This window comes from Pseudorca crassidens, chromosome 10 (genome assembly GCF_039906515.1).
Source record: "Pseudorca crassidens isolate mPseCra1 chromosome 10, mPseCra1.hap1, whole genome shotgun sequence".
Taxonomy (NCBI): domain Eukaryota; kingdom Metazoa; phylum Chordata; class Mammalia; order Artiodactyla; family Delphinidae; genus Pseudorca; species Pseudorca crassidens.
The window spans coordinates 76080820-76104134 of NC_090305.1; the positions used below are offsets into that span (position 1 = coordinate 76080820).

Below are 23315 nucleotides of genomic sequence, written 5' to 3' on the forward strand. Positions count from 1 at the left end.
AAAAAGAAAATCTTATGATTTCCTTTTGAAATCTGGCTATAAAATATGTATTTAAAGTTTTAAAGAACATGCTTTTTGACCTAGCAATTTCACTTCCAAGTTTTTATCTTAAGGAACAAATTGGACAAATGTGCAAGTGCATTTGTTTGTGTTGTTTTAAAGGCAAAGAAAGGAAAACATAAGTGTCCAATAATAAGGGCATTTATTAAATAAATTATGGCAACTAACTCCATGCAAGTGAATAGAATACATCCTTTAAGAATGATAATACGGGGACTTACCTCGTGGCGCAGTGGTTGGGAATCTGCCTGCTAACGCAGGGGACACAGGTTCGAGCCCTGTCCGGCAAGATTCCCACATGCTGCGGAGCAACTAAGCCAGTGCACCACAACTACTGAAGCCTGCGTGCCGTAGGCCCCATATGCCGAAACTACTGAGCCCACGTGCTGCAACTGCTAAAGCCCGCGCGCCTAGAGCCCGTGCTTCGCAACAAGAGAAGCCACCATAATGAGAAGCCTGCGCGCCTCAAGGAAGAGTAGCCCCCACTTGCCACAACTAGAGAAAGCCTGCACACAGCAACGAAGACCCAACACAGCCCCCCAAAAAAGAATGATAATACAGGGAATTCCCTGGTGGTCCAGTGGTAAGGACTCAGAGCTTTCACTGACCGGGCCCGGGTTCAGTCCCTGGGCAGGGAACTAAGATCCTGCAAGCTGTGCAGCGTGGCCAAAAAAAGAATGATAAAACAGATGTTTTATATACCCAGAGATATTTCTATCAGCAGTCAACATTTTACTGGTACTTCCCACAGACAGCATGCAGAGGTACACTAATCCTTGTGACAAACTACTTGGCTGAAATAAATTACATTTTAAATGCTTTATATCTGGCTATACAGTATTTTCTTTTGGGTTTGGCTGGATTGTTTTATTTTTTAAATGCTTTCATTGCTGATGTTTTTAATGGAATGATATTTAAAACTGATTTTAAATATCAGTTGTTGGAAATTGCCAATTACCAGCTGTTACAAGTCTTGGTAGTATTTCCTTCAGGTATTGCACCTAATGAAAAATGTAATCATAAGTTGCGTATGCCTTCTATTTAAGTCCTAACTCAACTTGCAGTTTACAGTAGATTTCAAGGTGGAAGTAGAAAGAATACAGGGTAGGTCAAACAGTAGCTTTTAATTCCAGGTTCTACTAGTAACTAGCTATGTGCCCTCAGGCAACTTACTTTAGCTCTTTAAACCTCAGTTTCCTCATTTGTAAAATGGGATTGACAGTATATAACTTAGAGGATTTTGTGGGAATTTAATGAAATATTGCTTATAAAGCAGGAAGCACTGGTCCGTTGTCCAACAAATGTTAGTTCTCCTTTTTTTTTCCCCTTGATCCTTGACCTTGCTTTCTTTGCAAATAATGGTTCCAGTGGTGTAGGAAGTGGTCTGTGTTTGTCTTGCCCATCCGTCGTTATGTCTGCTTGAAGATAGTGAAAATATTCACCTTATTTTAGACTTGCCAGTTTGGGAACAGTTTTGGTATTGATGTTGGTAGCCATTCCTCCATTTACTTCTATATACTATTGGTATGCATTTTAATGATTAAATACTGCACAGAAAATCAGCTAGTAAAGACTTTTAATACTGGAAAGTTGGGTGCTGCTTCGTAGCTGAAAAGTAGATGTTTTGAACAGTAGAGACTCTACCACTCATTTGTTGTGTCCTGTGTTTCATCTTGAATAGATTTTGTTTGCCTCTCCGTATAATAACTCTAGTATCAGGACACAACAATGGTGAACCATGACTTGACTTGCTAAAAGCTTGCCTTCTTACTCAAAGTAAAATTGTGTTTCTAATGGTCCTCTTTTTAGCGCACCTACTATGTACCGTGCACTGTTCTATGCAATGGGATTATAGCAGTTAACAAAACAAAAATTCCTGCACTCATGGAGCTTATATTCTAGTAAGATCTTAATGGAAGATAGTCCCACCTCTAAGGCAATTTTACCTTCCTGGCTACTACTCCAAATAGGAAATAAAAGTTCCTTCTAAGACAGAAGAATACTTTTGAAAATGCATTCCTCTTGGTTTACCTCTGTATCTTGATCATCAAATTGCCAAGAATATTAAAATTAGGAAAGAGTCATTTTTGTCTTTTCCTTTTTGTTCCCACAGTGGTTTCTTTCTGTCTATATATAGACAAGATGTGTTAGCCTGCCTTATTTGAGACTGTAACTTAGTGATCAAAACTAGTACATTCAGAAATGTCTGACTATAGTACACTGTGAATGCACCAGAGGTCACAGATTAGATTCCCATGGACCTCAGTAATCAGTGACTTCACTTGTAATCAAAACTCACTGTCGGGGCTCCCCTGGTGGCGCAGTGGTTGAGAGTCCGCCTGCCGATGCAGGCGGGGTTCGTGCCCCGGTCCGGGAAGATCCCACATGCCGCGGAGCGGCTGGGCCCATGAGCCATGGCCGCTGAGCCTGCGCATCCGGAGCCTGTGCTCCGCAACGGGAGAGGCCACAGCAGTGAGAGGCCCGCGTACCGCAAAAAAAACACAAAAAACAAACCAAAAAAAAAAACTGTCTCTCCCCAGTTGGCCTTTGACTAGAAATGGCAGTGAGAAAGGAAGCAAAAGGCTTCTTGTAATCCATCACTCATTTCACAAATGAAGCCATAAGTTCTAATGTATTCTTATATGGAATAGCTTAGTTCTTACTTATTCTTATATGGAATAGTTCTTAATGGAACAAGTTATATTTTAATATTAATTATTTTGACAGTATTGGTTTTAGATATGTTTCTGACTGTTTCTAAAATGAAAAATATCTCTTGATTAAGTTGATTATGAAAACAATTATATGTTCGCTATAATTTTTCAAACAATGTATAAAACAATGTGAAGTTAGAAAATAAATGTTCATCCCTACCTTCAGAAATGACCATGGTATCTCTGTTGTAGATCCTTCTAGACTTGAATGAATATATACAACAAAAAATTCATAGCTAAGTGTATAGCCATTTTCAGTCTAAAGGGGGTCATCTTATACATGGCTTAACAGACTTTAGTTTTACTTAGTAGTAGTGAATATATCTTGGACATTTTGCATTCCATAATGAACAATGCTGCAATGAACGTCCTTATGTATATATACTATATGTTGCCTATTATTTCCTTAGGAAAAGTACTAGAAGTGGATGTACACATTTAAATTTTTGATACAGATTACCGCAAACAGTATAGTTAAGTGCGTAACATTATAAAAAGTAATTATATGTTTAGTGAATTTATAATCTCACTGAGGAAACAAGATATATGTATACACAGAGAATGATATAAAATAGAACATGATTAATTATAAAATCCTATGTCCCAGAGAAGATAAATAAAAAGGAGCAACATGCTGGAGAAATGAAGACTTGCTTAGAGGTAATGGAGTTTAAGCTATGTCTTAATATAGCCTGAATAGGCCAAGTAGTGAGAATGGTCCTTTGAGTTTAAGGAAATATCAACTCAAGCAAAGAATTTCAGGCCTGTGGTTCAGGGACAGTAATACTTTCTTTAGATATAAAAGGCTGTTAATTTTCTTGTTTTAAATGTTACTTTTATAAAAGACAATGGTGATTTTTTTAAAAAGAGTTTTTATCATGAGTATAAATATTACTAAGGCAACCTAACTAGTGTTTTTATATAATAGAATCCTTTTCTTTCATCATCTTCATACAGTATCCACATTGTCCTGGGAATTTTGCTATATTTGTTGCAGGTCTCTGAATACTTTAGCAAAGCTTGCTTCATTTTTGTTTCCAGTTGGCCAGTGGACAGCCTTGAACAAAAGCCCCAGCCCTCCTCTACACAGCAATCATGATCCACATTATAATTTAATATGAGCTACGTGTAATAACCAGCATTCCATTTTGGACTAGAGTGGTGAAGAAGTAAGAGATTCAGTGACCTCAGTTAATTTTAAAAGTATTTCGCATACCAGTAGATTAAGAGCACTCATAGCCTGAAGCAGTTTTATTGATATAAGCTATTTAATTGTAAAGAGATTCTACTTTTATTTATTTATTTATTTATTTATTTCTTCTTAGAGAACCAGGCAAGAGCAAAGGAATCTGATTTATCAGATACCCTGAGTCCAAGCAAGGAGAAAAGTAGTGACGACACTACAGGTGAGTTTTAACCTAATATTTATAAATCTGTAGATGTTATTGTTACCTACCAAGCAGTTCAGATATGCAGGTTAGTGTGGGTGGAGATCTCAAAGTTTGTGTTTGGGGGAAAAAGCAATACTTCTGTTTATCAAGTCACTCCCTTGAATCTTGGATAAATTTAAAAACTACTTTCAATGATCCAAATACAATAGCTGTATAAATTTCAGTTTTTTATTTTGGTAATGATAGCTTGCTAATACAGTTTACTGTTTATAATTATCTTTTTTCCCCCCTTTGTAGACGCCCAAATGGATGAGCAAGACCTAAATGAACCCTTTGCTAAAGTGTCCCTATTAAAAGGTATTTTAACTTGTTTTTAAGACATTTTAAACCAGGGCATCAGATTCACCCTTTGCCACAAAATCATGTATTATATGATGTTTTAAGCTTTAGTTAAAACTAAGTTTTAACTTAAAAGATTAAGATAGGTTCTCTAAAGTATCAGGAACTAAAATTTAAAATGTTGATGTTGGTGCCAGTGCTTTAAAGAAAAACATTTAAGTTGTAAAATAGTTTGTATCAATCAAAGTTATATGAAGGCAAGGCAATAAGTGGTAGAATGTGAAATGCAGCTGTGGTCTTTTTGTGTTTACCTTGATGTCTCTGATAGAAACTCATTACCACTTTAATGTAAACTAAAAATAGATTAAAAATATTAACTTTCTTGAAAGAACTACCTGTTTGCTCTGTTATCATATGTAGCAGTTGTAAATTTCCTCATTTTCTGGCCCTCCTCATTCTCCAGTAAATATCCCCAGGTTCTTAGGACTCTTCTAGAAATTTTGGGTGGGGCTAAGATGAGCAGTGCATATAATAAATTCTTTCACTTGTGTCACTTCTAAATAAGAAGTACATTTATTTGATATTTACTTGTTTAGAATGAAATGGGTAGGAATTAAATTAGCATTTATAAAAGTGTTTTTAAAATAAAGTGCCTGGGGGTGGCTTATTGATAAACTTGTGATTGTCAGCATTTAATCTTCCTTTTTTTTTTTGCAATCATGACAAGAGCTGCTACACCGAAGATTCACTTTTAAGTGTTTTGATCCATTTCTCATTTAGAGAAAATTATTATTTTTTACATCTTTATTGGAGTATAATTGCTTTACAATGTTGTGTTAATTTCTGCTGTACAACAAAGTGAGTCAGCTATATGTGTATACATATACCCCCATATCCCCTCCCTCTCCCACCCAGCATTTAGTCTCTTTTATAATTGCCTTACTGTACACAAGAAAAGTTGACATATAAGTTCAGCTCACTAGGTTACGCATTTTAGTAGCAGTGGACCAATACCAGGCAACTCTTGGAAATTAGCAGCAAAAGCAGCCTGTGGAGGTTTCTTTGTATAGAAATGCCTTTGCTTCTGGCTGGGCTATTAAGGGATCTCCCAGTACAGACCCTAAGTTTTGGATTATATAAGGAAGCCTTAGTTTCACCCTGCATGATCCTGCTGCTCTCCTAGTTGTATAATGATTGGGATTGGGGTTGGTTAACCAAGAGATTACCCAGATTCTCTCGAATTCCTTAGTCTGGGCATCATGGCCTTCTCTTTTCTCCCCCATGGACACTGAAGCTGACATGGCTCTTTGAGGCACCTTTGACTGAATTCCCGTACCAAGGGAAGCCCTGAGGATTACTGGCCCGGGCAACCAATTGCCAACCTGTTTTTAAGTATGATAATAGTTTCCAGTATTCTTATCGATCCACACTCTTCTCAGGTGACCTTTGGTGTTTACGAGACATGCCTTTTTTCTAGTGTGGTAATAATAAATCTAAGTTAATGTGTGTACAGGCCAGAAATCTCATCTTGGAGCATTTCTGATTCTTCTCAGAAATGTAAGACCATTAATGCATAGAATGTTTTTGCTGATCCTGAAAAAGTTTGGGAACCTTGGGCCTTTGGGGGACACACAGAAACAAAAAGGAGGTGAATGAGGAAGGGACACCCATCGTAAAGAAGTAGCTGTTCTTACGATCTTTTTTTACTGTAGAAATTTCCCAGAAAGCTTTTCAGCAGCCAAATCCAGATTGATTTATAAGTAGTAATTTTTTTTTTTTAGAAAAAAACAACATCAACAGGAGTTTAATAACATGTATACCTCCTGTATACAAGGGAGATACCCAGGAAAACTGAGTAACTCCTGTAAATAGTGTTTATGATTGTGTTAATTATATTCAACTGCTTTAGTGCTTTTGTAATTTTATGTGTCCATCTGCTTTAGATTTTATTTTTATCCTCTTCCCTACCACAATGCCATATATTTGGAAAAACTCAGATGTTTGTTGAATGAATTAATAATAGACCTCTTACATCAAAGTTATAAAACCACAAGAGCATTAGGAAAGTGACAGGCTCTAGCCAAGAGGCTAAGAGCCAAAGATCTCTGAGTTCTGACCCAGCTCTGCCATTGATTTGTGGGTTGTTTTTTTTAATTCACTTATTTATTTATTTGGTTGTGCTGGGTCTCCGTTGTGGCATGTGAACTCCTAGTTGCAGCATGCATGTGGGATCTAGTTCCTTGAGCAGGATTCAAACCTGGGCCCCCTGCATTGGGAGCGTGGAATCTATTGCACCACGAGGGAAGCCCCTGCCATTTATTTGTAATATATCCTTGGGCAAATTGCATAACCCCTCTGTGCTTCAGTGTTTTTCGTTTGTTGGTTTGGGGAAAACCAACTTCATAGGATTATTGTGAGGATTAAATGAAACAGTACAAGTAGATCGCTTAATATGTTGTTGGGAACATAACATGTTAAGCCCCATAATGAAGATACTGATAATAATAATAATAATGATGGTGATTAACAAAGGCAAACCTATCTGGGGACTTCCCTCGTGATGCAGTCGTTAAGAATCCACCTGCTGGGCTTCCCTGGTGGCGCAGTGGTTGAGAGTCCGCCTGCCAATGCAGGGGACACGGGTTCGTGCCCTGGTCCGGGAAGATCCCACATGCCACGGAGTGGCTGGGTCCGTGAGCCATGGCCGCTGAGTCTGCACGTCCGGAGCCTGTGCTTCGCAGCAGGAGAGGCTACAACAGTGAGAGGCCCACGTATCGCAAAAAAGAAAAAAAAAAAGAATCCACCTGCCAATGCAGGGGACACGGGTTCAATCCCTGATCCGGGAAGACCCCACATGCTGTGGAGCAACTAAGCCCGTGCACCACAATTACTGAGCCTGCCTTCTAGAGCCCGCGAGCCACAACTGCTGAGCCTGTGTGCCACAACTGCTGAAGCCTGCATGCCTAGAGCTCGTGCTCTGCAACAGGAGAAGCCACCGCAATGAGAAGCCTGCACATTGCAACGAAGAGTAGCCCCTGCTCACCGCAACTAGAGAAAGCCCATGTGCAGCAACAAAGACCCAAAAAAATAAATAAATAAATTTATTTTTTTAAAAAAGGCAAACCTATCAGTTAAAGGGTAACTTTTCATTAATTAAATAAGATTGTGGGATTTAAAAAAATATTTCCTACTTTATCTTTTAGGGAAAAGCAGTTGTTGGTTGTGGATCTTTTCCAGTTAATAATGTATTAATTTGTTTACTTTGCCAGATGTCAGGGCAAAATTTTTTTTAATTCTTGAGTACAACCGGAAGGCTAAATTATATCTGTAAAAGTGCCCATGATATAGGCTAGAGAATCAGACTCAAGGAAGAGGGTATAAAAGGGGAAGCTGTAGGAGATAGAGACTGGAAAACACAAGATGTATGTGGAAGGAGGGTGGGTGTACGAATGCTACTGGTAATTGTTTGGAGTGCCATTTATGAAAATAGGTTAGTTTCCCTAACCTTGCTTTCAGTTAAGGTGACAAAAACAGAACCCACAAACTTTCCTTACATTTCTGTATGATTGCCAACTTTTGTTTAGTGAAGTGGTATTTTTATCAACACCTCTTGAAAGATTTTGCAACTTGATTTTAAGAATAGAATTGTTGGGCTTCCCTGGTGGCGCAGTGGTTGAGAGTCCGCCTGCCGATGCAGGGGACACAGGTTCGTGCCCCGGTCCGGGAAGATCCCACATGCCGTGGAGCGGCTGGGCCCGTGAGCCATGGCCACTGAGCCTGTGCGTCCGGAGCCTGTGCTCCGCAACGGGAGAGGCCACAGCAGTGAGAGGCCCGCGTACCGCAAAAAAAAAAAAAAAAAAGAATAGAATTGTTAAATCAATCAGTAATTAGATAAAGAAAAATCACCCATTAGAAGCGGGAAATTTTAGAAGAGTCTCCAAGAAACAGTCATAATAGCCCTAAATGGTTGTTTCATCCATTGTTTTTCTTTGTAAGAGTTGTGTAAATTCTTTTTTTTTTTAAATAAATTTATTTTTGGCTGCATTGGGTCTTCGTTGCTGCGCACGGATTTTTCTCTAGTTGCCGCGAGTAGGGGCTACTCTTTGTTGCGGTGTGCGGGCTTCTCATTGCGGTGGCTTCTCTTGTTGTGGAACACGGGCTCTAGGCGCACAGGCTTCAGTAGTTGCGGCTTGCATGCTCAGTAGTTGTAGCTTGCTGGCTCTAGAGCACAGGCTCAGTAGTTGTGGCACTCGGGCTTAGTTGCTCCGCGGCATGTGAGATCTTCCTGGACCAGGGCTCGAACCTGTGTCCCCTGCATTACCAGGCAGAGATTGTTAACCACTGCGCCACCAGGGAAGTCTTAAATTCTTTAAAATAATGTATTTACTGACATTTATGAGAAACACTTGGGTTATGCTTGAGTGTATGTGGTTATGTTTTGTTGTCTGTGTAATTAGATTCACTAGACTGACACAATTTTTCTCTTAAATGAAGAATATAAATTATTAGACCACAGTGTTATTGACCTTGAGAGTTGTAGAAAGTAGCCCCTTTATTTTATTCATTGAAACCCTATGCCTGGCTTCTTGAACCATTATTTTCAAATTTTATTATTTCCTTTTTAAAAAACAGCCAATCTTTTTTTAGAATTATAATGTGCTACCTGTCATGTTAGTCATCTAGGGTTAGGAGAAGAATCTAAAGTAGATTAAACATTCACCATGAGATATTAATGAAATGATGATAGCAGTAGTAATTTTTCCTGAAATATTATTTTCAACCAATTTATGCCACTTTTGAGAGAAATAAAGCTGTGGCTTGATCCACAGGTTTTTATATGCTTGAAATCATTTCCCCCCAAAAAAAGACAAAAAGAAGACTGGAATTCAGTCCAAGCAGTGTCTAATGCAAGTTTGCTCTATTTAGGGAACTGTGCGAGAGACTCCAGTGGTTTCAAAGTCTAATAAGACTCTCTTTGGGACTTGAGGAGTTTCTAGACAAATTGGCTATAGAAGAGGTATAGATGATAAGCTGTTTCTTGGTGGTTGTTGCCATTAGGAGTCAAAGAAAGGAGAAAGAATGTCCAGATTTTATATTTGTTCCTTTCTGTTTATCTTAGAAGATGGGGAGGAAAGGCGATTCATGGAAGAAGTATCATTTGAGATGACCCTGAAAGTGTGTCATACCACATGTGATGTATTTTTTCAGTGACAAAAAACAGAATCTGATCAAGATTCTAGATCCAACTGCCAACTTGCAGGACGTATAAATAACTAGGGACATAGTCTAAATGATGTGGTGGAAAGACAATGTGATGTTTTTAGTTTGGCACATGTTGAACAGGAAGGTTTTCCATAGGTTCTGGTTTGCCTTTTTTTTTTTTTGCCTGAAACCATTTATACCCATTGTCCCAGCATAATTATTAAAAGTTCTTCCTTTCACGTTCAGAAGTTTTGTATTGTCACCCTCAGAACCAGAAATGCAGTTGGAAGTGTGATACAGAAACTAGGACTGGAAAGCCATTTTCATTTAATTCTGTGACATTTATTGGCCCAGGAGATACAGAGATAAGACACATGAGGAGGCTACAGTCCTATGGAGTAAGGAGACATGTTGATAGTGTAATGAGTGTTTTAATAGGTGTGGTGAAAACTTTGGAGAGCAGAGCTAATTTCCTGGCTAGGGGCAGGGCAGGGGTGGAGCAGTAGTCAGAACGGGCTTCCCAAATGTGTTGGTTAAAGATAAGTCAGGGTACACCAAGAGGGAAAAGGGAGCCATGCCTTTCCTTAAAATAGTACTGACATTTACAAATAGGATTAATGTTTAACGTAGGAATAACATTTACCAGTAGGAAAGTGTGGTGCAACACAGGCTGTGTGGGGCAGATGTGGAGAAAGATAAGACTGGGTCAGAAAGAAGTCAGTAACAGTGTTTGGGAATTCTCTGCATAGGGATGGACTGCGATAGCAGGGGGAATTTATAGAGAAAGAGAAGAACAATGGGAAGGACAAAGGAGCCAACAAAAGATCCAGTTGTCAAGAAGGAACCCGGCTGGTCAGAAGGAATGGCAAAGGGGTGAGAATCAACAGTAAGAGGCTGCTGCCAAAGTTAAATTCATAGGCTACCACCTAGGGCTATCTCACACGACTACACATACCCAGCAAGAAAGTGGTCTTCCTCCACTGTGAAGGTTCTCGCCAGCCAAGCCTGCAACTAAACTACCAGACTTTCCAAAGGAATGGGTGATAGTAGTAGAAAGAGGGTGGCACCCACCTGGCCAGCTGCTTCTGCTAGGTCACTTCTGTCAGTTGCTGAGGTAACAGATGTTATGGCTACATTAGCCTTCCACAAACATGCACGTGCAAAATAGAACTCAGGCAGAAATGTTTTGATTTGGCCCTTTACCCCGTGGTTCAGAGTATCTCACCCACATTTAAAGCAAAGGTCAGGTTTTAAGTTAAATCTCCAGTCACTCTTCTGAAGAAATAGTGACAACAAATTTAATCTAGAGTATCACGTATTCTGTGTGCCACGGCTGGTTGTTTGGTGGGTTATTGTGTGGTGTAGACCTTTTTATAGGATTTAGCCTTAGTCTGAGAAAAGCTGGTTCCTGGCCCAGACTATACACCAAGCACTTCTAAAGACATGATTTGTGTTAAAAGGAAAACAGATTCCGTTAATCTTTTCACCTCATCATAGTTTCTAAAAAACATTTATTTCCATTTGACTTGCACATCTAAATAAAATGAGTTTTTATTTAGCTCAGTAAGGCTTTCATTTATCTTCCTTTTTTAAAAAATAATTTATTTATTTTTTGGCTGCCTTGGGTCTTCGTTGCTGCACGGGCTTTTCTCTCTAGTTGTGGCGAGCGGGGGCTACTCTTCGTTACGGTGCATGGGCTTCTCATTGCAGTGGCTTCTCTTGTTGTGGAGCACAGGCTCAGTAGTTGTGGTGCTCGGGCTTAGTTGCTGCGTGGCATGTGGGATCTTCCCAGGCCAGGGCTCGAACCCGTGTCCCCTGCATTGACGGGCAGATTCTTAACCACTTCGCCACCAGGGAAGCCCCGGCAGTGTAAGTTCTTGATCTCAGTAAGAAAATTGCTCTAGTGTCACAATGCAATATAGAATGCAGAAGGGGAAGATAGGTTAAGGATAAGAATATAGGGAGAAATGATTGCTACAAGATTGTAGCATTAGGATTGGTAATTTCAAGAGACCTACGAAAACTTTCAAACACAAGAAAAATTAAAGAATGCCAAAAACTTCCATATGTGCCCATCACCTAGATTCAGCAATTGTTAGTATTTTGCCATATTTTCTTTATTTGTTTATGTATATATGTAGAAATTATTCTTTTGACTTTTTATTTTGATATAATTTCAGACTTACAGAAAAGTTGCAAGAATAGAACAAAGAACCTCATATACTCTTCATCCAGATTTTCCAGCTGTTAACATTTCACCCTATTTGCTGTTAACGTTTTACCAAATTTGATTTATCCATCTCCCTTTCCCTCTTCCTTCCTCCTCCCTCTCTCTCCCTGAACCATTGAGAGTAAATTGCAGGTGTGATAACCTTGCTCCTAAATATTTTCATGTGTGTTTTCTGTTTCTCTTCCATAACTACCGTATAATTCTCAAAATCAGGAAATTAACTACAAGCTGATATATTACTATTATCAAATACACAGACCTTATTCACATGTTGTCAGTTGTCTCAATAATGTCCTCAGAAAATCCTGAGTCATGCGTTGCATTCATCTGTCATGTCTCTTTAGTCTCCTTTAATCTGGAAGAGCTCCTCAGTTTTTCTTTGTGTTCCATGACATTGACATTTTTGAAGAACCATGGTCATTTTCTAAAATGTCCCTCAGTTTGGTTGTATCTGATGTTTCCTCATGATTAGATTAAAGTTGTGCATCTTTGGCAGTAATATAACAGAAATAATTTTGGGCATCATATCAGGAGGCACCTGATGTTGAATTGTTCTATCGCTGGTGATGTTAACTTTAAATATCCTGTTACTCCTCAAACATTTATCTTCTTAGCTTTAATGTCTCCTTATGATGATTGCCTGAATCATTTATTATAATCATAGTTGCCAAGTAGTGATTTCATAATTCTGTCATCCTTCTACGTTTATTAGCAAGCTTTCTACAACATGGAAGAGTTTTCTCTTCCCTTCCCTTTCTTCTTTCCTTCCTTCCTTTCTTTTTCTATATCAGTGTGAATTTATGGATTCATGTTTTATTCAGTGGATTATCATCTGTCACTGTCATTATTTATTTTGATACTCAAATTGTCTTATGTTTGGCCAGTGGGAGCCCCTTATGTCTTTTTGGACCCAATCATTCTTTGAGTCCTTTCTTATTTTCTGACACAAAAAAGATGTTCTACATTCATCTTGTACTTAGATTTAGTCCTGAAATCAGCCATTTCTCCACAGAGCCCTAGTTTTTTAAACTAGAGAATGGTATTTACAAACCAAGATCTGAGTATATGGTGTGTTCATTACTTCTAGGCCCACTTGAGTGGACAGAGTTAAGAAATAGATGTGTGTATATTCATATCCATACATACATGTATGGCTATCTTTACTGCTTCACATGTCTATATTTATTTCTATATCTATTTATTTTTATGCATTCAGATCTATTAGAGTCTATTTTATACATTCAGATCTTCTAATTCATACCTTACACCACAGAATTAATTGTCTTTCGTATTTCCATATCTGTCATTGTCTTTCCCAATAGTGAGAAACCTGGATGCCATTATCTACAATTTATGAATTTTTTAAAACATTTTTAGAATATACAGAAAATAGTTTCAGAATTACTAACCAGTGCTTCTGTGGGAAAGAAGCCTATGTGTAGATTTGTTTTCTCTTGGTTATAAAGTTATTAACATGGAACAGTAGTTCTCAAGGTTGGGCAATTTTATACCCCCAGGGACATTGGGCAATATATGGAAACATTTTTGGTTGTTACAACTGAGAGGCAGTGCTATTAGCATCTAGTGGGTTGAAACCAATGAACCTACTAAACACCCCGCGATCCACAGGTCAGCCCCAAAACAAAGAATTATGTAGCCCAAATGTCAAAAGTGCTTAGAAAAAAACCCTAACATACAAGTAGGAAAATATCTACTGAAGGATATTATGTAGATATTTTTTGTCAAACCACTTGAAAGTAAGATAAAGGCATCATGATACTTGCAAATGATATTTACATATACTTTGCAAATGATGCAACCAACAAGGGCTTAATTTCCAAAATATACAAATAGCTCATACAATTCAATAACAGAAAAACAAACAACCCCATCAAAAAATGGGCAGAAGACTTAAATAGACATTTCTCCAAAGAAGACATACACATGAAAAGATGCTCATCATCACTAATTATTAGAGAAATACAAATCAAAACTATACCTCACACCCATCAGAATGGCCATCATTAAAAAGTCTACAAATAATAAATACTGGAGAGGGTGTGGAGAAAAGAGAACCCTCTTACACTGTTGGTGGGAATGTAAATCGGTGCAGCCACAGTGAAAAACAGTATGGAGGTTCCTCAAAAAACTAAAAATAGATTTGCCATGTGATCCAGCAGTCCCACTCCTGGGCATATACCCAGTTCGAAAAGAGACATGCACCCCAGTGTTCATAGCAGCACTGTTTACAATAGCCAAGACATGGAAGCAATCTAAATGTCCGTCAACAGATGAATGGATAAAGAAGATGTGGTACATATATACAATGGAATATTACTCAGCCATAAAAAAAGAATGAAATAATGCCATTTGCAACAATATAGATGGAACTAGAGATTATCATGCTAAGCAAAGTAAGTCAGAAAGAGAAAGACAAATACCATATGATATCACTTGTATGTGGGAATCTAAAATATGACATAAATGAACATATCTACGAGACATGGAGAACAGACTTGTGGTTGCCATGGACGAGGTGGGGTTGAGGAGGGAAGGACTGGGAGTTTGGGATTAGCAGATGCAAGCTATTATATATAGGATGGATAAACAACAAGGTCCTGCCATATAGCACATGGAACTATAATCAATATCCTGTGATAAACCATAATGGAAAAGAATAAGAAAAAGAATAAATGTATGTATAACTGAGTCACTTTGCTGTACAGCAGAAATTAACACAACATTGTAAATCAACTTTTTTTTAAAAAAAAAGATAAAGGCATCATGATACTTCCTGCTTTAATACTCCTAAGAATAAGGACGTTGTCCTACATAATGACAATTCCAGAGATGGGCAGCTAGAACCTTTGCAGCCCCCAATGTGTGATATTGAAATAGAAGTTTTGTAGTTGCTGTGACAATGCACCTGCCACTGGAAAATCTCTCTCAATCTCTCTCTTTGCCTCCACCCTTACCATGACTGTTTGAAGGAAGAGTTGATAGAATGGCTAAAATAGATGAACCTAGAGTCAGATTTTTGACAGGGAGAAGTAAGGTATGAGGATGAAAACATGTGTGTGTAATATCTAAGACCTGCAGTGATTACACTGTGAAATTTTATTCTTAATTCTTTTTTGATAGATTGAAGTTATGCCTGAGTTGTTTGTAAACCAAAGTAGTAGTCAAATAGAATGTACTAGAAGAATATGGCCTACCTGATGATACATTTATTTCAGGCAGTGTTCAGTAGTAGAAAGTTCTAATACAATGAAAGATGATGAGCAGAGTGACTAGAGAGAAAAGAATTAGGGGAGGGAGCTTATTTGAGGTGTAATGGTGGCTCTAATTTATTTTGATAAAATCACTTAGGTTACATCATTTACTAATTAAGCAGGGCTTGGCTTCCCTGATGGCGCAGAGGTTAAGAATCCGCCTGCCAATGCAGGGGACACGGGTCCGAGCCCTGGTCCGGGAAGATCCCACATGCCACGGAGCAGCTAAGCCCGTGCACCACAACTACTGAGCCTACACTCTAGAGCCCGTGAGCCACAACTACTGAGCCTGTACTCTAGAGCCTGCGCGCCTAGAGCCCATGCTTCACAAGAGAAGCCACCGCAACGAGAAGCCCGTGCCCCGCAACGAAGAGTAGCCCCCGCTCGCCACAACTAGAGAAAAGCCCATGCGCAGCAACAAAGACCCAACACAGCCAAAAATAAATAAATTAATTAATTGTAAATAATAATGATAATTAAGCAAATATTTACTTGTTATGTATGTAGTGTTGAGGAAACAGTGATGATGAAGGGAGCACAGTGGAGCTTTCAGCTTAGTTTTTATTTTGTATTCCACAGCTGGGGAAATCATACTAAAATATTTTTTCTTGAAGAAAAGTTTCTTTCTATTTTTGCATTTCCAGTTAAGTTCCAAGTGAAAATTTTCTGACTTGTTATGAAGAAATTTCAAAATTGATAAAGAAGAATAGCATTATGATCATACTACTAAATTTCAAACCTTGCATAAGCTCTACATAAGCCTTATATAAGTGAAATATATAATTTAGTATATATTAGTATGTATGTTACAGTACCATTGCCATGAATTACTAAAATAATTTAATAATATTTGTGTTCTTTCTCCAAGGTAAAATGACTAAAATGCTTAATACAATTTGCTTCTAAATTTTATTAGACTTAGTTGTGCTTTGTTGTTAACTATGCATGTTCAAACATGAGAAAGATTGCTAATCTTTGGTTATAGAGATTATGGTATGATACTAACTCTTGCTTTTAAAATAAACATATTTTTGTCAGATGACTTGCAGGGTGCACAGTCAGAAATTGAGGCAAAACAAGAAATTCAGCATCTTCGGAAGGAATTGATTGAAGCCCAGGAACTAGCTAGAGCAAGTAAACAAAAATGCTTTGAACTTCAAGGTGAGATCAAGATTACTTTGATTCTTTAGGGGATGTGAAAGCAACAAGATATAACTGAATGGCCCCAAACTTCCAAGTCCAGAGGCATGGTTACCTTCTTCCAAATCTACAACTTTATTAGATATGTGATCTTGGGACATCACTTATGCTCTCTGAGCTTATGTTTCAGATCAGTAAAGTGAGGAGAATTACAGTTGTACTAATAATACAGTACAGGCCTTAATAAAGGCCTGAGGGCTTCCCTGGTGGCTCAGTGGTTGAGAGTCCGCCTGTTGATGCAGGGGACACGGGTTCGTGCCCTGGTCTGGGAAGATCCCACATGCCGCGGAGCGGCTGGGCCCGTGAGCCATGGCCACTGAGCCTGCACGTCCGGAGCCTGTGCTCCGCAACGGGAGAGGCCACAACAGTGAGAGGCCCACGTACCGCAAAAAAAAAAAAAAAAAAGAAAGGCCTGTACCAATGAAATATCTTAAAAGTTAATTACACATTAAGTACAGCAAAAGGAAAAAACTTAGAAATATAAATTTCTACGTTTTAGTTATACCTAATATTAGCTACTCAGTATAAGATAAGGGAAATTTCTATTCCCTGCAGTTTTACAGTGGATTCTTCAGTAAGTGAGAGGAACCAGGCAAGGTTAAGGTATAGAATTTTCTAATGTCCCAACCGATAAGAGTCATAGGCCAGTTGGAGTCTGTGCTATTCCCTAGAGCTTACATTTCTATAGCGTTCACAGCAGTTACCTAGTTGCAGTCAATTAGTACCTTACAAAGTCTTAGAATCCTCATGTTCTCTAAAATGGCCTTCCTGACCAGGACGAAGATTTGCATCCCACGGGGAACTATGAACTTCCTGTCAGTAAGTACTTACTATGTACTTGGCAGTGAACATGAGGATTTTAAGTCTGTTTTTCACATTTAAGCTCAAAATCCTGATTAACAACTATTAAGAATGCTTCTCGGGGCTTCCCTGGTGGCGCAGTGGTTGAGAGTCCGCCTGCCGATGCAGGGGACATGGGTTCATGCCCCGGTCTGGGAAGATCCCACAGGCCGCGGAGCGGCTGGGCCCATGAGCCATAGCCACTGAGCCTGCGCGTCCAGAGCCTGTGCTCCTCAACAGGAGAGGCCACAACAGTGAGAGGCCCGCGTACTGCAAAAAAAAGAAAAAAAAAAAGAATGCTTCTCAAGTAAAGAACAGCACATGTTATCTTGGCAATACGAGGTATAGACAACTACTACTCGGTTGAATACATTTATTACTTACTACTGTTTTGTGCTCCTTAAAAAATCTTTAAACTACCTAACTGCTAACACTGATAACACTGCCTAACTTTTGTTTCTTTCAGTGAGGTTTAGGAGAGAATTTCTTAGAACTTTCCAGCTGCTCGATTCTGAATATTTTCATTAAATTAGAAATACTGTGCTTTACTTTCAGCTCTTTTGGAAGAAGAAAGAAAAGCCTATCGAAATCAAGTTGAGGAATCCAGTAAACAAATACAGGTTCTTCAAGGTATGGAACACCGGAGGCTATTTGGGATTGTTACTGTTTGTTTGTTTGTAGCAATTCAAAAGAAATGGAAAGTAAGAATGCAAAGGGTTCCCATTTTTCAAGGCTTTGGTTCTTCCCTAGAATCTGAGACTGTAACTGGGCTCTTTGTGGCCCCTTTTTTTTTTTAAGGGAAGATTCCCTAGTACTCCAGTAGTACCTCCCACTTGGAGTGGGAAGAGGAAGATTGAAGATATGGATTTGGTAAGACTGTCATTTTCTGGGTTATGTAGTGACTTACTACAAAGGAGACCTTCAGACAGGAAATCAGTTTGAGTAGCTCTGTGCATCAGCACTTTTAGCTTGTTGGTGATATTATTTCTAATGCTCATAGCACACTTGCACTGCAACAAAAATTATTTACCAAATGGAATAGAACAGTGGTCCCTGCACTCCCTTCATTGGTAAAGGCTGCTCTTCGTATCCACCATTTTGCTATCTCTTTGTATGGGCTATCACAGGGTCATTACAGAAATGACCCGAAAGACCCCTGCCTGTCAAGGGTTTTCTTCGACCCAGAGCTCCTGGTACTTTGAGGTTATAATTGTGAGATACTCCAGGAGATGTCTTTCCTGTGCCACAGTAAAATTCCTAAAGTAAAATTAATTAGCCTTCATTGTCAAAGAAGGAACCAATGTTATTTTAAAATTTTAGTTTGAGAGGTACAGTAAGAAGAAGTTAAATAGACAAGTAATCTCTGTTGACACGAAATGGGGAGTCATTGTATAAGGCCTATGATATTTGCCCTAAAATATCCCAAAGAAAAACCAGTCTTTTGGGTTTTCTTATTTTTGAGTGGGACATGTGAGTTATTTTAAAAAATTGTATTATGGTCAAACAAGAATTTCTAGGATAGATTGTATATCTTTTTAAATTGAAAGCTCTTTACACTCTTATAGTTTAATGCCATTATCCATTAGTTTATATAAATCTGATTTGAATCTATACTTCCATCCTGTATTGTGTATGGGCAATTATCCCTGAAGGTTCTATGATGTAGTGCTTCCTTTTGTCTTAAAGCTGTCTTACGTGGGCATCATTGAGTGCTCTCTAGTGCCAACATGTATATTTCAGGATTTTATCCACAAGTCCATGGTCATGTTATCCATGGCCATTGTGTCTTTTCAGATTTTTGAACCTGTTACCTCTTAACGTTTCCCACAGACTTAAAAGGTCTAATATTTTCTTTAATGTTTATTTATTAGGCAACTTCTTCCTACACAAGGCTTAAATCCTCTTAATTATTTTAATTATTCTTCTTTTCTACCTACGGAACTTTTTATACCTATAATTTTCTTGTGTTATTATAATCAAGACCAGTATTCTAGTTCTGAACCAAGTATGATATTATACAAATTGTTTCCAGTTCAAGTTATTGAGGACAAGACCAGATCCTTAAAATATATACCTCTTTCATTAGGCAATATTCATTAACTTTATTAATTCATTAATTCAACCAATAATTCTTGATTGTTTACTCTTCTAGTATTGGGGATAGCACACATGAGATGTACAGTCTAGTGGAAAAGATGAATAAGCAAATAAGTATATAGTGTGATGTCCAATAAGGGCAGAGTAAAGGGCTAGAGAATGACAGAGGGCTATTTTTAGATAAGCCATCAGAAAAAGCTTCTTTAAGGAATTGACATTTGAACAGAAAATTGAGTCAAGAGCATCAAAAGGTTTTACTAATGCTTACCCTTTGACCAAGCAATTCTATGTCTACAAATTCACCCTAAGGAAAAAAAAAATCAAGATTGCTTTATAAGGTGTATTGTCTATAGTAATTAAAATCTGAACAGCCTCAAGTGTCTAAAATAAAGGATTAGTCAAAAAAGTTAGTATAGCTGGTTTTTGTTATTGAAAAATATTCATCAGCAGCCGCATAGAGAACATTGTATTTATTATGATCCCTCCCTATTTTTGTTTTTTTTTTTTTTTTTTGCACTACGTGGGCCTCTCACTGTTGTGGCCTCTCCCATTGCAGAGCATAGGCTCAGCGAGCCGGCTCCGCAGCATGTGGGATCTTCCCGGACCGGGGCACGAACCCATGTCCCCTGCATCGGCAGGCAGACTCTCAACCACTGCGCCACCAGGGAAGCCCCCTGTTTTTGTTTTTATATGTGTATAAATGCATAGAAAAAATCTAGGAGAGGAAGTACCAAATGTTAGAAACAGTTTTCTCTGTGTGGGAGAAATAAAGGTCGCTTTGGGGGTTTTTTCTCTTTGTATTTCTGTATTTTGACATTTTCTGCATTAAACATGGATTGCTTGTACAGTTTAATCAAAAGCAACAAACAGCTCTGACAGCCTGGGCCATGTAGTAACTACAGTCCCATATGGGCTGTTCTTTTATTCCTGATTACTATGGACTAAGAAAATGATGAGTAAATATACTTTTGTAGCCCAACTGCAGAGGTTACACATCAATATTGAGAATCTCCGGGAGGAGAAGGATAGTGAAATCACCGGCACTCGAGATGAATTGCTTAGTGCCCGAGATGAAATTTTACTCCTTCATCAAGCAGCAGAAAAGGCTGCCTCTGAGCGGGACACTGACATTGCTTCTCTACAAGAAGAGCTTAAGAAAGTGCGAGCCGAGCTTGAGCGGTGGCGGAAAGCAGCATCTGAATATGAGAAAGAAATCATGAGTTTGCAAAATACTTTTCAGCTTCGATGTCAGCAATGTGAGGACCAGCAGAGAGAAGAAGCAACGAGGCTACAAGGTAAGAAATGTATTTTACATAAAGCTCTTAACTCTTGATAACGATAACTTTATAACTTGTGGAAAATAACCATTCAGGCTAGTTTTGTCTTTGACAACGATTGGTTGTATAAAGCAGTGTTTTTATATTGGGGCTATAAGCATTCTTCAGGTCTGTAAGCTCTACAATAAATTGAAAATCTTTTCAATTTTACATTTTATTTAAATACTGTTAAAAATTATTTGTCTTATAAAAGTGAAGTGAGAAAAAAATATTACTGAAGTTCAGGGTGATGGGAACTTCCCTGAGGCGCCACTGCGAAGTAACAGGAATCAAAGAATAGCCATGTAAAATGTAAGTGTTTAAGGGGAAAAATAGTTATGTTCCTATATTAACAAATGTGTTTTGGGACTATTTTAGGTGAACTAGAGAAGTTGAGAAAGGAATGGAATGTATTGGAAGCCGAATGCCGTTCTCTAAAAAAGGAAAACGTTTTGCTATCATCAGAACTGCAGCGGCAAGAAAAAGAATTGCACAAGTATGCAAGAACTCTTTTTTAGGTTCAAAATGTTTCTTTATCTTTAGATTTTCATCTAAATTTTAAGTTTAATTTTGATACTTAAATACCTTTTTGGAGCAAAATATTCATCCAGACTCTTTTTGGCTATCTGGCAGGTTAACCACGCTAAATGAGTACTTCAGCACTTTTTTTCCTGCCATCACTTGCATGTCCTTTCCTTTTGGTGTACTCATGGAATATAGATTCACTAAATGCCCCTTCTCCGCACCAAAAGATAGACAAAAGATCTAAACAAACGGATCTAAACAAACAGACAGCAAAAGATCTATGATTGAACTTGCCCTTTAAACTAAATCATAATAAATTTCAAATACAAGTGTGTTTTTCTTTCTTGCCAATGATCCCTTCTGTTTATAAGGGTGATCAGGAGATGGCTATGATAAAGAATTGATACTGTTGAAAGATACAAATCCAGCTTTTGAATTTCAAACAGGGTTATATAAAAAGTAACAATGTGTGAGATCAAAAATTTGCTAAAAGCAATTAAATCTTTCTAACATCCATTACCTTACAGGCAAACCAATGAATGTAATAGATTTATTCCAGCAAATTTAGTGGAGTCCTATTTTCTCATCAACACTTGTTGCATAGTTTAAAATTTATTGCTTCCTTAAAAATTTGATCCATTCCATGTTTTTTATTTATACAATGTTTACATTCTAATTCAGATATGAAAGTAGTACGTGTTTATTATTGAAGCCATTCTTTAATCCATCTCCCTCCCCAGAGTACACCAAAAATGGGAGTCATTGCTCTCTTGTTAGCCTTGTATTTATACTCCTGAAAAGCATTAAGATTAACAAAAACTCAGTGACCAAGGTCAGTTCCCATAGAAAACAAGCTTTAGGGAAAAATGATAACGAAAGGACTAGATATATCAGAAAATAGTATTCCTTGTTATCTCTTATTTAAAAAAGGCGGGACTTCCCTGGTGGTCCAGTGGTTAAGACTTCACCTTCCAATGCAGGGGGTGCGAGTTTGATCCCTGATCAGGGATCCCACATGCTTCTCGGCCAGAAAACCAAAACATAACACAGAAGCAATATTGTAACAAATTCAATAAAGACTTTAAAAAATGGTCCACATCAAAAAAAAAAAAAATCTTAAAAAAAATGTTATATAACCTCACAGGACCTCAATTAAAAAAAAAAACAAAGGCAACTTTAATATCGATTTTACATTTTAAAAATCAAGAACTAGTTGAAGGAGCAAGATGTGCTGACTTATTCTCTAAAACGCCTTACAACATCATATGGTCAATATCAGTATCTTTAAAGCATTTTTTTCTCTTCCAGTGTCATATCTTTCCATAGTCTTTTCTATGTGTATTACTTTCTGAATGTTTAAAGATAACTAATAATAAAGAACAAAACAAATGCTTGTTTTTTATGTAAAAGTTTGTGAAAACAATTTCAAAATATGAAAAGGGCAAAATAAAGGCCCAAAACACAAACAAATAAATAAATGGATGCTGTCACGCAGACACACACGCATACGTTTGTGTATATGTATGTACCAACTGCTCATCTGTGTAACAGAACATGTGGGCAAATTGTTTGGTATAAAGTGTGCGTAAGATGATACCGACACTCAAGTTCTTCATATTTGGAATACATTTGGATCTTGGTGAATCCATTTAGTTTCGTATTCTCTCAAGCAAGAAATACTGATATTTGGTTTCCAGTACTGATTATCTTAAATTATTCTTGTTTTGGAATTTTTGATACTTTAAAGATTCAGACTTGATCCCTTATTTTTGAGATATGATTAATTGGAATCTGGCCGATTGTTAAATGTTTTTTTTTTAATGACTTCAAATTTTGTTTAAATGTTGAAAAGCAATCCTACAAACTCCTCATGAGTTAGAAGCATATGGTTTAATAATATTAGGCCCCAGAAGCGTGGAATATATTCTGGTCAAGTTATCTGTCTAAACTGACAAAAACTATTTAAGACATTAATTCTGTTTTTTAAACTTTTCTGATTTAATAGTTCTCTAAGTTAATTTGTTAAGCCTCCCCAGCATGTAAGTAGTATTTAGAAGCTAGTCTCCCTTTACAGTGTCTTACATGCCATATAGTTCCTAGCTATATTGCCCTGACAACATCACACGTAC

The 23315-nt window shown here is 37.8% G+C and overlaps 1 protein-coding gene across 41 annotated transcripts in view; it reads left to right on the forward strand.

The window, feature by feature from the left end:
* SLMAP (sarcolemma associated protein) overlaps positions 1-23315 on the forward strand; it is a 147373-nt gene that overhangs the window by 113462 nt on the left and 10596 nt on the right. For 31 of the 41 annotated variants that reach the window (XM_067754848.1, XM_067754845.1, XM_067754852.1 and 28 more), the window contains 6 exons: positions 4100-4180; positions 4463-4522; positions 16247-16369; positions 17804-17878; positions 20320-20640; positions 21040-21157. In XM_067754848.1, coding sequence (XP_067610949.1) covers positions 4100-4180; positions 4463-4522; positions 16247-16369; positions 17804-17878; positions 20320-20640; positions 21040-21157 — 778 coding nt within the window. The remainder of the gene's footprint in view (positions 1-4099; positions 4181-4462; positions 4523-16246; positions 16370-17803; positions 17879-20319; positions 20641-21039; positions 21158-23315) is intronic. The other 10 variants (XM_067754862.1, XM_067754878.1, XM_067754885.1 and 7 more) reach the window with 1 other exon arrangement.